The 13,629-nt window shown below is 58.2% G+C and overlaps 1 protein-coding gene across 4 annotated transcripts in view; it reads right to left on the bottom strand.

The window, feature by feature from the left end:
- Nucleotides 1–13,359, bottom strand: part of WDR86 (WD repeat domain 86) — a 33,139-nt gene extending 19,780 nt beyond the window's left edge. For all 4 annotated transcript variants that reach the window (XM_058723764.1, XM_058723766.1, XM_058723763.1 and 1 more), the window contains exons 1-3: nt 12,880–13,359; nt 3,356–3,497; nt 78–492 (exon numbers count right to left, since the gene is read on the bottom strand). In XM_058723764.1, coding sequence (XP_058579747.1) covers nt 78–492; nt 3,356–3,497; nt 12,880–13,102 — 780 coding nt within the window. In that variant the 5' untranslated portion in view covers nt 13,103–13,359. The remainder of the gene's footprint in view (nt 1–77; nt 493–3,355; nt 3,498–12,879) is intronic.
- Nucleotides 13,360–13,629: the final 270 nt, after the last annotated feature.

Below are 13,629 nucleotides of genomic sequence, written 5' to 3'. Positions count from 1 at the left end.
CCCACCCCCCTCCCCCGGTCCGTGGCAGCTGGGAGGATGCCTCCCTGGCGGACAGGCAAGGGCCGGGCGGATCTCACCTCCAGACAGATGACGGGGCCCTGGTGCTCCCTGAACACCCGCAGCTGTTCCCCGCTCAGGATGTCCCAGGCGCGGATGGTGGCGTCGGTGCTGCCGGTGAAGGCCGTGTGACTGGGCGTGTCCAGCACAAGGCAGAGCACGGCGCCCGTGTGGCCCCGCAGCGTCTGCCAGCAGCCGCCGCCGGCCACCTGCCACACCCTGGCCGTGCCGTCCGTGCTGCCCGTCACCAGCAGCCCCCCCGCCTCCTCGGCGCAGGGGGCCCCGGGCAGGTCCCAGGGGGCGGAGTAGGCGAGGGTCAGCACGCAGTTGCGGTGGCCCCGGAACTCCTGGGACACCTGCCCCTTGTCCACGCTCCAGGCTCGAGCTGTCCGGTCGTAGGAGCCGCTGAACAGCTGGTTGTCGGCCACCAGGATCCTGGAAGGAAGAGGGAAGGGCAGGGGTCACACCGTGCAGGGCGGCCCCACGGCCCGTCCCAGGGGCCCTTTGTCTGCCGTCCCGCGTGTCCAGGGAGCCCAGGGAACCTCGTGTGGGAGGAGCAGAGGGGCCCCCCGGAGCGGGAGGTGGCCACGACGCGCCGTCTCATTTTGGTGAATGCTAAGAAGCCCTCGGAACATACGCGTCTGTCTTCACGCGGCGCTCCGCGTGATGTCCTGGGCTCTGTCCGCACACCCGCCTGGAGAAGCCCTGAGGCCGCCCAGGGGAGCGGCTGAGGGAGCACCTGGAACCGGCGTGTGTGGCCAGTGTGGGGGCAGAGCGGTCAGGACCCCGCGCCTCACCCTCAGAGGCGCCCGGTGCTCCCTCTGCCGGCGAGCCTGGCGCAGGTAGGGGGAGGGCCGGACCTCGAGGAGAGCAGACGTCCCGCCTGCACGCGGCCCACGCCTCTCTCCGCTGGGCGGTCCTCACGGCCCACGGGTCATTAGGGAGGCCGAGCACACCGTGACACGCGCTCTGTGTCCGACTCCCTTCTTCCCTGACACCCAGTAGGTATGGTTTTCATGACACGCGTATAACAGAAAGTGACGAGTTGACACCACATGGCATCATAGGTGATGCCCTGGGGGCCTGAGTCCTGCCCCGTCGGCCCGGCATGAGAAGACAGGGACCTCAAGGCCTGGTCGGCGCCCCCCCAACCCCGGCCAAACGCACGCACCCGGCCAGGCTCTGAAAACATGGGAAGAAGTGAATTCCACGTGGTGGCCCCAGGGATACTGCACAGTCGTGAGCACTTACTTCGTGATGCAATACACTAAGACTTAGTATCTATCCAGAACTATCAGGTTTTGTTTGTTTTTTTTTAAGTCTATTTCTTTATTTTGAGAGAGAGAGAAAGACAGAAAGATCGGGGGAGAGGCAGAGGAGAGGGAGAAAGAGAGAGAGAGGGAGAATCCCGAGCAGGCTCCGTGCTGTCAGCACAGACCTTGTCTCGGGGCTCAGACCCACGAACCGTGAGATCATGACCTGAGCTGAAACCAAGAGTCAGACGCTTAACCACCTGAGCCACCCAGGCGCCCCCAGAACTATCAGTTTGGAACAGCAACCTCTCAAAAGTGGTGCGTGTGTGCTCAGCCTAAGCCTGGCAGACTAGAATTTCTAGCCTTCATTGTCCAGGTTTGCTTTTGAGGAGCAGCCAATAGTTTCCAGCTACAACCTGAGAGCAAGCTGGTCACCTGAGATGTGGCCTGTCCTGTCCGCCCCAGCCCCAGCGGGAGAATCCCGCAGACCCGTGTTTTTCCTTAGTCACTTTTTTAAAAAATGTTTTATTTATTTTTGAGACAGAGAGAGACAGAGCATGAGCAGGGGAGGGGCAGGGAGAGAGGGAGACACAGAATCCGAAGCAGGCTCCAGGCTCTGAGCTGTCAGCACAGAGCCTGATGTGGGGCTCGAACTCACCGAGTGTGAGATCATGACCTGAGCTGAGGTCGGACGCTCAACCGATTGAGCCACCCAGGCGCCCCGTCACTAACTTCTTCCTCAAGGAAGAGCTTCGGGAAATGGCCAGCAGGAGGTATGACCCCCTCGGCCACCTGTGTCATCTGGGCCCTGATCCTCAGTGTCCGGACCTCACTTGCTCTAGCTAAAGAGGCAGGAGAATAGAAGCCCGGATGCTGGGGGCGCCCGGGGGGCTCAGTCGGTTGAGTGTCCGACTTCAGCTCGGGTCATGATCTCCCAGTTTATGGGTTCGAGCCCCGCGTTGGGCTTTATGCCGACAGCTCGGAGCCTGCTTTGGATTCTGTGTGTGTGTGTGTGTGTGTGTGTGTGTGTGTGTGTGTGTGTGCCCCTCCCCTGCTTGTGCTCTCACTCTCTCAACAATAAACAAACATTAAAAAAAATTAAAATAAATTTAAAAAGCAATGCAGATGCTGGAAGGCAGGAGGGCTCCCTCCAGGCCTTCTTCTCCACTCAGAAGCATCCTGAGCCAACACAACCCCCGGTCTTTCTACTGAGATGTTACCTGGTTCCTGCCGGGTAATAAGGTTCTGACCGCAGGCAGCTGGTACCCCAGTCAGTTAATGGTCGGTCTGGCCCCCCATTCCCTCCCACCGAGCCCTAAACCACTGGGCCAGTTTCTCACGCTGACCCAGCCTGTGAATCACACAAGCAGTGTACCCTGTGACTGAGAACAGCCCTCCCTCTCCACCTGCCCTGGCCCAGCCCCTGACCCCTTTCCCTGACTGACTCAGCACACCCCCCAGGAAGCCCCCACCCCCATCAGAGAGGCCTCGAGGGCCTGTGCGCAGGTGCCCGTCCCCCCTGGTTATACCGGGCCCTCCCTCCGGAGTTTAAGACAGCCACCACAAGTTGCATAAATAGTGTCAAATTGATCTGATCAGCAAAGGAATTTTCACGGCTCAGATCAGACCCAAATTCAAGAAGGAAAAATTCCAACCTCCTTGAGAAGGAGGGGGTGGCATATTTCAACCATAACACGGAAAGGAGAGGTTTAAAACCACTCTGGGCTCTATCTTCAGAACCAAACCCGTTTTGCTCCAAAGCAAAGCCCCCGGTCCACCATCAGGTACCTGTTAAGCCACTTTGTCTGGAATTTGTTCGCATCAGGAGGGGCCGTGGCCTACAATACCTTTCCCCGTGCCTAGCAGTGGGGCCCCCAAGTCGGGCATCCCTTCCCCGACCTCTTCCCGGACCCCCACATGCAGCCGGGGGACATCTGTCCTGAGCCTCCGTGGCCACGCGCTCCCGACGACCTCCGTGCACGTCCACGGGCAGGCCTCCCCGGCGCTCAGTTCCTCCGGGGCAGGGGGTCCCCGGCCACGCTGACCTGTTCACGATGGACGTGTGTCCCCGGAACACCTGCAGGCACTGCCCGGTCCGTACGTCCCACTTCCGGATGGTACAGTCAGCACTGCACGTGAAGGCGGCCTCATCCTCCAGGTGGCAGAAAGTCACGTAGCTCTCGTGGCCTGTGGACGAGGCGGACACGTGAGTGTTCCAGGGCGTGGTAACTCTCGCTGGGGCAGGGAGTGTCTCAGGGGAGTCCGGAGCGACTGGCCCTTTGCAGGGACGATCGACGAGTCCAGTCTGGGAGTCTTGGGAGCGATGGGGCACCAGGAGAAATTCCGGGGCACTCTCCCTGCCCCCAATCTTTTTTAAAAAACGTTTATTTATTTTGAGAGAGAGAGAGTGCAGGGAAGCGGCAGAGAGAGAAGGAGAGGGTATCAAGCAGGCTTCACCCTGTCAGCACGGAGCCTGAGGCAGGGCTAAAACCCACAAACCACAAACCGTGAGATCATGACCTGAGATCAAGAGTCGCCACCCACTGAGCCACCCAGGCGCCCCTACCCCCATCCTTCTGTTCCTTCCTCTTCGTCTCTCTCTCTGTCTTCCTCCTCCCTCCTCTTCTTCCCTCCCCCTTCCTCACTGGTTCCTTTCAGTCTTCAAACTTTGCAGGTGTTTGAATTCACTTAGTCACTGAACAACCTGGTGTCCCGGAGGCAGGAGGCAAGGAGACCCAGGGCACACCTGGCCTGCGGGCCCAGAATGCCTGGCTTAGCTCCTGGCGCAGGCCCGGTCTCATCCCTCCGCACCCCCATCTCCTGATGGGCCCTGGGGAGAGTACCAGTGCCCGCCTCCCGGGGCGGCTGTGCAGACGCAGTGCATGCTGGATGGTGGCTGTTCTTATGTTTGGGAAGAGACACTGGTCCCAAAGGTATCAGGCCCTGATTCTTGGAAATGAAACGTTACCTTGCTTGGGGGGGGGGGGGGGGCGGGGGACACACATTTTCAGATGTAATGAAGGATTCTGAGATGAGGACAGTATCCTAGATTCTCAGGGTGGCCAGAAATACCACCACAAGTGTCCCTGTAAGAAGGGGCAGAAGGAGATGTGAGGAACCCACAGAGAAGCCACTGTGGAAACAGCAGTGACCGGAGGTGCCCTGAACACGGCTGATGCCACCCAAGCCAAGGAGCACCCAGCAGCCGCCGGAAACTGGCAGAGGCGACCAGCTCTCCCCTGCAGGGTTCAGAGGAACAGTGGCCCTGCCAACACCTCAGCTTTGGCCCAGCGACACCGATTTTGGATCTCTGGCCTCCAGAACCGGACCGGAATAAACTTGTGTCTTAGGGCGCCCAGTGTGACCAGTGGTCAGAGCAGCCGCAGGGAACTGATACAGAAGCAGAAACGACTAAGGCATTTTCTCTGCCCTCGGAGAGAGTGCTGGCCCCGAAGGACAGACAGCGACAGGACACGTGCTGGACAGAGCATGACGGGGTCAACAGAGCAGAAGCCTGGGTGTTGCAGTGCCTATGTGGGGAAGAGAGAGCAGAATGTCCCGCGACAGATGTCACATACCAACGCAAGAAGGAACCCCGAGGCCAGAATTTAGGTGCTTGGCAGAAATGGTGGATCCCACACGGATACAGCGAGGGTGGAGGTCTAGGGCAGAGGGAGGGCCACACAGAGCCTGGGGTCTTGGCAAAGTGCACCTGCCCATCCAGCTGCTCACAGTGCAATTGTCAGTCTTTTGACTGTCACCGTGGCTGTGGGATCAAGGCTCACAGAGCAGCTCTGGAAGCTGTCAGGTGCCCCGTCATAGGAGGCCTGTCCCTCAGGTCAACACGTTTCCACCTCGGATAACCACTCTTGATAGCAAACTGAACCTGAGTGTATTTTTAGAAGAATCCAGGGACCAGAAAACCAACAGAATCAAAGGAATGTTTGACCTAAGATCCATTTCACAGAGAAGGAAATTGATGAGTTCAAATATCTACACGTGTGGGCTATATTAATTACGCTGAAGATTGCGGTCAAGGGGCGCCTGGGTGGCTCGGTCGGTTGAACGTCCAACTCTTGATTTTGGCTCAGGTCATGATCTCAGGGTTGTCGAGCCCTGTGTCAGGCTCCGTGCCAAGCATAGAGCCTGCTTGAGATTCTCTCTCTCTCTCTGTCAAATGAATAAAATGGTATCAGCTAGGGATTCAGAATCTCCTGGGCAGTTTCAAGCTGATTTGCGCTTTTTGGGCGGCCCTGGGTTTTAGTTTAGTTGCTCTTGGAAGAACCCAACTCCCTGGGTTTTAGGAAACAGAATTAAAAAAAAAAAAAAAAAAAAAAGAAAGGAAGACATGTTTTTCAGTCTTCTTGGATAGCATATACCAGGCCTCTAAGAGAACGACGTTTGTGTGAATTAAGTAAACACTTGAAGAGGGCGCAGATTATGTTTCCCTTAAAATACACGTCAGTTTAAAAGTCGAGGGCAAAATGTGTTTGGCAAAACACAGCTCAGCTTTTTTGCCAACCCCAAAATGTTTATAAAACATTTTAAGATTGTCAACAAACTTTCCCTGAAACCAGAGCTGCCGTGGGGAGGGCTCAGCGCCGTCTGAGGAACCACCTGGCTTGCTCAGCGTGGCTGGAAGGCAGCCCGGTGTCCCCAGGGCAGGCGGGCGTGGGCCAGGCGACCCCTGCGGGAACACCCCGCAGTCTCCTACCCACCCCGTGCAGCCCGGCGCCAGCCAAGCCAGGAGACGCTTCCGCAGGGGCATCGGCCCCTTTCTGGCCGCTTCCGTCCTGCCTCAACAGCATCTGACAGCAGGAACGCAAAGTGCCAAGTGTACAGGAGGCCAAGAAAAGCACTGGAAAACAGTGTGGCGAGTAAACCATGGCATCTCCACTCAATGAAGCCATAGCCACTAGCCCAGGCACGGGAAGGCCATGAGATGTGGGACCGATTATATGACCCGTGGAAGACAAAAGAAAAAAGAAAAGAAAAAAAAAAAAAAAAGATATATACAATAAAAATATAAGCACCTAGAAACAAAGACTTGAAGAAAAGAGTTAATAATGAAAAGAATTTCTTCGATGTAAAAAAAAAAAAAAAAAAAATCTCATGTCTGAAGCCGGGCCAGGCTGACCCTCTGCCCTCTTGGGCGCCTGGCCCTGGGCTGCCTGAGGATCCCCGCGGCGGTCAAGGCCCTCCCAGGGACAAGCCCCTTCCTGTGCGCCAGGCACCCCCACATCTGAAAACCCACTGAACGAGTCCCAGCTCCGAGCCCTGCCCGCAGACGCTGCAGAGCGTGTCTCTGCCTGCAACCCACGGGCTGTGTGACAGGGTCCACCGCCCCCAGCCTACGGGGTCACGGGGGGGGGGGGGGGGGGGGAAGATGAGGGAGGCTGGGGAGGAGGGCCCATCAAATCTCCAGGGTCCACAGCGCTGTCACCACCACCACGAGCTGTTGGAATTGTGTAGAATAAGCAAAACAAAGCCAAACTAAAAATAAACATTTTTGAAGGGATAAAGAATGCAGATAAGACGCAACTATTATGTTCAAAAGGACAGGCTGAGGCCAGGGGTTTTCCGTTTCTGCCAATGTCGTCCGGCCCTCCCCGCCTCCCTGGCAGCGCCCCTCAGACTCGCTGGAGGCTCCAAGTGGCCCCTCCACGTGCTGGAGAGAACGCTCAGGGCACCGGCCACCCAGGGGCCGAGGTGGCAGAGGTGGGCTGGCTGGTGTGGGCCCCACCGGAGCTGGAACGTGCGTCCTACTCACTTGGCTTGAAAAGCGGATCCGCTTTCCCCTCTGTGTCCCTGGCAAGTCTTGGATCTCCCGGGGGGGGGGGGGGGGGGGGGAAGAGGGGGGTGTGGGGGTGTGTGTGGGGAGGGCTCCAGGCTGCTCACTGCGGTTCCCCCACCCCCTGGTGGCTCCCCCACACCCCAGCTGCCCGCAGGGTTCAGACAGCTGGGAGCCCCAGCAGGAGGCTTTAGGGCAGGATCTGTTGGCCTGCAGCCATGCCCTCACCTCCCTGGAGGGAGGCCTCTCGGCAGCAGCCTTCCCGGGCTACGCTACGGTGAACTTCCCAGCCTTGCTCCTTCGGGGCTAGGAGTGATGACCCCTTGACCCCTGCTGGTGCAACCACAGGTCCTGCGGTTCCCCTAGGCCATGCCCACATTTGGCAAGTGTCTCTATTGACCTCTCCTTGAGCCACCATCTTGAGGGTGCCATTTTGTTTCCTGCCGGGACCCGCCTCACGGAGCCGCCTGGCGATGGGGCCAGAGCAGTGAGCCCAGAGCACGGAAGGGGTGGCTGAAACGGACAGTGTCGGACAAAACCAGCAAAGAGTCCGCTTCGGGCCACCTGCCCCGAGCTCCCAGCCAGGACGGGCTGGTGCTCTTGTCGCTGAGGCTGCCACCGGCGTTGTCGGCGCTGTCGTCCCGCCTGGCTTCTGTCAGCCCACGCCCTCAACCAGGCGGCCTTGACCTGTGCCCTCCTCTCCTCACTCCACACCCGCAGGGAGCTCCCCACCCCCCCCCTCCCCCCGACAGTGGTCTCCCAAGAGCTGCAGAAATGAAATCACCCAGCCCGGGCTTCCTTCACATCCATCCTTAAAAACGCATTTTGATGGAACTCTTCTTTGACAAAGTTACTAATGATCCATGTCTGAGAGCCTTCCCTGTGCCCCCACATGCTTCTTTAAAAATACGTAGACGATTCAGAAAGCCCACTTCTCGGTATATACACAAAGGGCCTGGAAGAGATGTTTGCACGGCCAAGTTCACGGCAGTGAGCTACTCTCGCGATAGTCAAGTGAAAGGAACCCAAGTGTCCCCTGACGGGCGAACGGGCAAAAAAAAATGCACACAACAAAACAGTTCGCAGCCTTCAGAAGGAAGGAAATCCTGACACCTGCTACAGCACGGACGAACCTCGAAAACATCATGCTCAGTGGGATGAACCAGTCACCAAAAGAGAAACACTGTAATGACTGCACTGTGCGGGGTCCCCAGAGCAGTCAGATCCACGGAGGCAGAGAGCAGAATGAATGTGGGGGGCGGGGGGTGGGGAGAAATGGGGTTATTGTTCAAAGGGGACACAGTTTCAGTTTTACAAGATGACCAAGTTCTGGAGACGGGTAGTGGTAATGGCAGGACATTATGAGAGATTCGTATCTTCAAACCGTACAATTAAAAATGGTCAAGATGGTAAATTTGATGCTACATGTTTTCTATTATAGTTAAAAATTGGGGCGCCTGGGTGGCTCGGTCGGTTAAGCACCCACCCTCAGCTCAGATCATGATCTCTCGGTTCCTTAGTTCGAGCCCCGCGACAGGCTCTCTGATGTCAGCACAGAGCCTGCTTCAGATCCTGTCTCCCTCTCTCTGTGTCCCTTCCCTGCTCACACACGCTCTCTCTCTCTCTCTCTCAAAAATAAATAAACATTTAAAAAGTTTAAGAAAAAGGGGCACCTGGGTGGCTCAGTCAGTCAAGCGTTTGACTTCCACTCAGGTCATGCGCTTGTGGTTTGTGAGTTTGAGCCCCGTGTCGGGCTCTGTGCTGACCGCTCAGAGCCTGGAGCCTGCTTCGGATTCTGGGTCTCCCTCTCTCTCTGCCCCTCCTCCGCTTGTGCTCTGTCTCTCTCTCAAAAATAAATAAAACATCAAAAAAATAGATAAACATAAAAAATAAAAATAAGTAAGATTGCCCATTCCCTTCCAGGCCCACCTGGGCCAAGAGGCGAGCCCTGACTACCCCAGCGTGCAGACTTCCTGCTTTATCTGAAGTTCAAGTGCACAAAGCCCCCCGAGTTTAGCAACCCAACCTGCAAATTCTCTGGGGCAGCCATCTCCGAATCTCACACAGGCACCCAGTAGAGCCAAGGGAGGGGTGCGGGCTCCGGCCAATGCCGCCCTGACTGCGTAAATGCGGGAGCACTGCTTAGCCCTTTGGAGCCTCAGTTTCCTCACCCACAAACGGGGATAATAAGGCTGTGAGAAGCAAACGAAGAAGAGCTTTGGAGCTGGCCAGGTACAGTGCCAACGAGACCCTCTTATTTGGTTCGGGCGTGTTGATGTAGGCATGGAAGGTAAGACAACTAGTACGAGTCAGGAACTATTTGTTCATTGTTTTAATCCCCACCCCCCCAAAAAACACACAAAACCTCATAAGGCTAGATGACTATTGTATCACCCCCAATTCACAGATAAAGAAACGAAGGCAAGAGAAGTAATGAGATTTGAGCAGGAGCAGCCCAGCTCCAGAGCCACCTCCTAGTAATGGATCCTCCTGCTCCCTGGTGGTGAGTAGGGGTCAACCAGATGGGCAGACGCCCACCAAGGCTTCCAGTAATTAGGGGTGTACAGTTTGTTCGCATGGAATTAAAAACAAACAGCACCCCTATCTTTTTTTTTTTTTTTTTTTTTTTTTTTGGGACAGAGAGAGACAGAGCATGAACGGGGGAGGGGCAGAGAGAGAGGGAGACACAGAATCGGAAACAGGCTCCAGGCTCCGAGCCATCAGCCCAGAGCCTGACGCGGGGCTCGAACTCACGGACCGCGAGATCGTGACCTGGCTGAAGTCGGACGCTTAACCGACTGCGCCACCCAGGCGCCCCAACAGCACCCCTATCTTGCTAGAAGATGCTGTTGGGAGACAAGGACGCTGTGGGACAACCACAATGGGTTGGAACCTTCAAGCCGGGTCCCTTGCCACGCAGGAACAGACCAGGGCGGGGTCCGCCATTTTGGGAAATGTTGCCTACCCCATTGAGCCAATGAGTAGGTACCCGATGGATAAGAGAAAAAGAGGGGAAAGGAAAATTACATTAAATACAATTCTTCCCTTTACAGAATAATTGTCAGTTAAACCTGCTTTTTTCCCCCTTAAACCTGCCTTTCTTCACTTAGAGGTCACCGACCGCCTTTGAAAGCCAGTTCTATTTTCTTTAAAAATAAATTTTTTTTGGGGCGCCTGGGTGGCGCAGTCGGTTAAGCGTCCGACTTCAGCCAGGTCACGATCTCGCGGTCCGTGAGTTCGAGCCCCGCGTCAGGCTCTGGGCTGATGGCTCGGAGCCTGGAGCCTGTTTCCGATTCTGTGTCTCCCTCTCTCTCTGCCCCTCCCCCGTTCATGCTCTGTCTCTCTCTGTCCCAAAAATAAATAAAAAACGTTGAAAAAAAAATTAAAAAAAATAAAAATAAAAATAAATTTTTTTTTTAATGTTTATTTTTGAAAGAGAGAGAGAGGGGGGGGGAGGGGCAGAGAGAGAGGGAGACACAATGGGAAGCAGGCTCCAGGCTCCGAGCTGTCAGCAGAGCCCGACGTGGGGCCCGAACCCAGGAACGGCGAGATCACGACCTGAGCCAAAGTCGGACCCTTAACCCACTGAGCCGCCCAGGCGCCCTCAGTTCCATTTTCTGAAAAAGCAGAGCTGCTGCGGGTCAGAAGCTAGGAGCAAGGACTAGTGCACATCCGAACTGACTCTTTTCTAAGTCACTATTAGTGTGACTTCGTGATAAGGCAAGGTTATTCTGTCCCTTCTGTCCATGAAAATTCTTGAAGTGCCGATCTTTATAGCAGCAGAAACAATTCGGGTAAGTGCTCAGCAGTTTCTCCGTTTGATGGAGTTTTCCTGTTGAGGGGGATGGCTCTCGGCCAGGGCACAGAGGCTGTTGGGGTCCTCTGGGGACAAGCCACTGTGAGGGCCACAAAGCGGGTGTTTCGGTTGTTGCCAGGCACAGAGCTGGGTGGTGAGGACAGGGCAGAGCTGGGCAGGAGGGCGGGCCCTGGAGGCTCGGCCCAGGCTCTGGAACTGCCCACCAGGCCAGAACCACCCTGGAAAGGCCTGGAGCTCAACTAGGGAGGAAACGCACCTACGAACTGGACTCCCACCATGGGCACCAGCCCCAAGGTCTCCCCAGGGGCAGTGTGCCTCAGACCCACCCAGAAGCTTGTTAGAGGTGCAAATTCTAGAGTCCTACACTATGGGCCCACTGAAACTGCAACCTGGAAATGTACATTTCTGAAAGCCCTCCAGACGAGTCTCGTGTCTGGGGGGCAATGCAGCTAGATTTTAAATTCTGAACAGATCTGGCGCACCCGGGTGGCTCAATCGGCCTGGCCTCAGCTCAGGTCACGATCTCGCGGTTTGTGGGTTCGAGCCCCGCCTCGGGCTCTGTGCTGACAGCTTGAAGCCTGGAGCCTGCTTCGGATCCTGTGTCTCCCTCTCCCTCTGCCCCTTCCCCCCTCACGCTCTGTCTCTCTCCATCTCTCAAAAATGAATAAACGTTAAAAAATTTAAAACCATTTTGAATAGATCTTAGCTCTTCCAGATTTGGGTCAGTGCCTGTCAATCTGTGCGATGTTGGGGGCAGGGGGTGGCCAGGAATGTGTTGGTTTGTACCAGAATTTCCTGTCTCCACACCTACCCCCAAGTAACAGGCAATCCAAAATCCATTTCTCCCAGGCTTTGAAATATCTCCCATAACTGCTTTTATTTAAAACCAACAGGGTTATCATCTGCCACTAATGAAGCTCCCTGTGCCTACATGGCTTGGAAGGCCCGGGGAGGCCACTCGGGACTTGCTGGTTATGGTGGAAAAACCAGGCGGTTATAAACAACCGCCGCTTGGAGAGCCTTGTGCTTCAAGGGGCTACTACCTGCTCTCGGGACAACAGCGACAGGGCTGGAGAGGGACCTCACAGTCCTGCAGTGCGGACACATCACAGGGACCCACGGAAAGAAACGCATCGGCCTCCGGTGTGACGAAGTACACAGATACAAACCAACACGTGTGCGTTTGTGAAACTTCTACAAAACAACATGTCCACCTACTACGTGTGCCTCCTGCCCCCGCATCGTGTTTCCAAATATGCTAACCCCCTTCTGAGAAACTTTGATCCATTCCTCTCCCACACCCCTTCATTCTCCAGCAGAAGAAACGAGGCTGCAGGGAGAGCAGGGCAGGGCGGTCAGATGGGGAAGGGAAGGGGGGTTCACATTTCAACCCTCCCCTCCCTCCCCCACAGGCTGCGTGACCCCGGGCAACTTATTTCCGGAATGCCTCGGTTTCCCCGTCTGCCCGAGGGGGATAACAGCCGCGTGAGGCCTGCACACTGCAGTGCTCCGTGCGGCGGGGTGGGGGGGCTTGGCAAGCCCTGGTGGTGACCACAATGGCTCCTAGAGTTAATGTCCCGGCCAAACGCCCCAGGGACAGCGAGAGGCAGGGGAAGGCGCTGCCTAGCCACAGGAGCGCGCCGAGGTGCGATTCCCGGTGGGGCGTGACAGCCGTGGTACCGGAAATGATTTCCCCGCACTGGGCTGACAGGTGACGGAAGCCCCACGCAGCGGGCGCCCCTCGGCCCACGCGTCGGGGTCACGGCCGGCTGGGCCCCCCTGCCCTGTGCGCGCGCGCAGCCCGCGGCGCGCGGGGCCCCGGGCGGGCGCTCCCCCCGCCCACGAGCGCCCCGGGCAGGGGCGGAGCTTGGGCGCGGGGGGGGGGGGTCTGGGGGCCGCAGGGCTGAGGTCAGAAGGCGGGCGAGCGCGAGGCGAGGGAGGGCGCGGCGAGGCGGGTCTACCTTGCAGGAGGGCGCAGCACTGGCCGTCCGCGGTGCTCCAGAGCCGGGCCGTGCCGTCCTCGCTGCCCGTCAGCAGGCGCCGCCCGTCCGGGCTCAGGCTGAGCCAGTTGATGCCCCCGCGGTGGTCGGCGCAGACCCTCAGGGCCGACCCCCCGCCCCCCATGCCGCCGGCCCGCCGGGAGCCCCGGAGGCAGCGCCCCGCTAGGGAGGGGCGCCCCGGCATCCGCGCGGCGGCTCGCTGCGGCCGAGACCCGCGGCCATGGCCCCCCGCGGGCCACGGGGTGCGGAGGAGGGGAGGTGGGGGCCCCCGCTCCCGCGCCGCCCGCCCGGCTTCCGGGCCCGCGGACCCGGCGGTGGGGGGGAGGGGGCTGCGCTGCAGGGGGGCGACCCGCTGGGACTTCCCGGCCCCCACCGGCGCCGGCCGCCTCCGCTCCGCGCGCCCCACCTGGGCAGGCCCCTCCCTCCGAGGACCCCCGGGCAGGCCGGAAGGCTCGGGCCTCTTGGCGGGGTCCCGCGGCGGGGGTTGGGGGGGGGAGCCCGGGAAGCCGAGCGCCCCGCGCCCCGCACGCCCTCCCCGGCCGGCGCCGCGCGCTCGGGGCGGCGAGTGTGGAACAATACGGTCCGGCCTGGCTCCTCCTCAGAGACCACCCCCCAACCTGTCCCCTCCCACTTTCCCGGCCGGCCGGCGCCCCAGCCCCCACCCCGGCACCCGGCCCTCCGGACCCACCGCCCCACGTGCGACTCCCCCGG

This window comes from Neofelis nebulosa, chromosome 4, assembly GCF_028018385.1.
Source record: "Neofelis nebulosa isolate mNeoNeb1 chromosome 4, mNeoNeb1.pri, whole genome shotgun sequence".
In the NCBI taxonomy this organism is placed as follows: Eukaryota; Metazoa; Chordata; class Mammalia; order Carnivora; family Felidae; genus Neofelis; species Neofelis nebulosa.
Note: the sequence above shows the minus strand (reverse complement) of the source record. Positions and strands in the feature narration are given on the sequence as shown.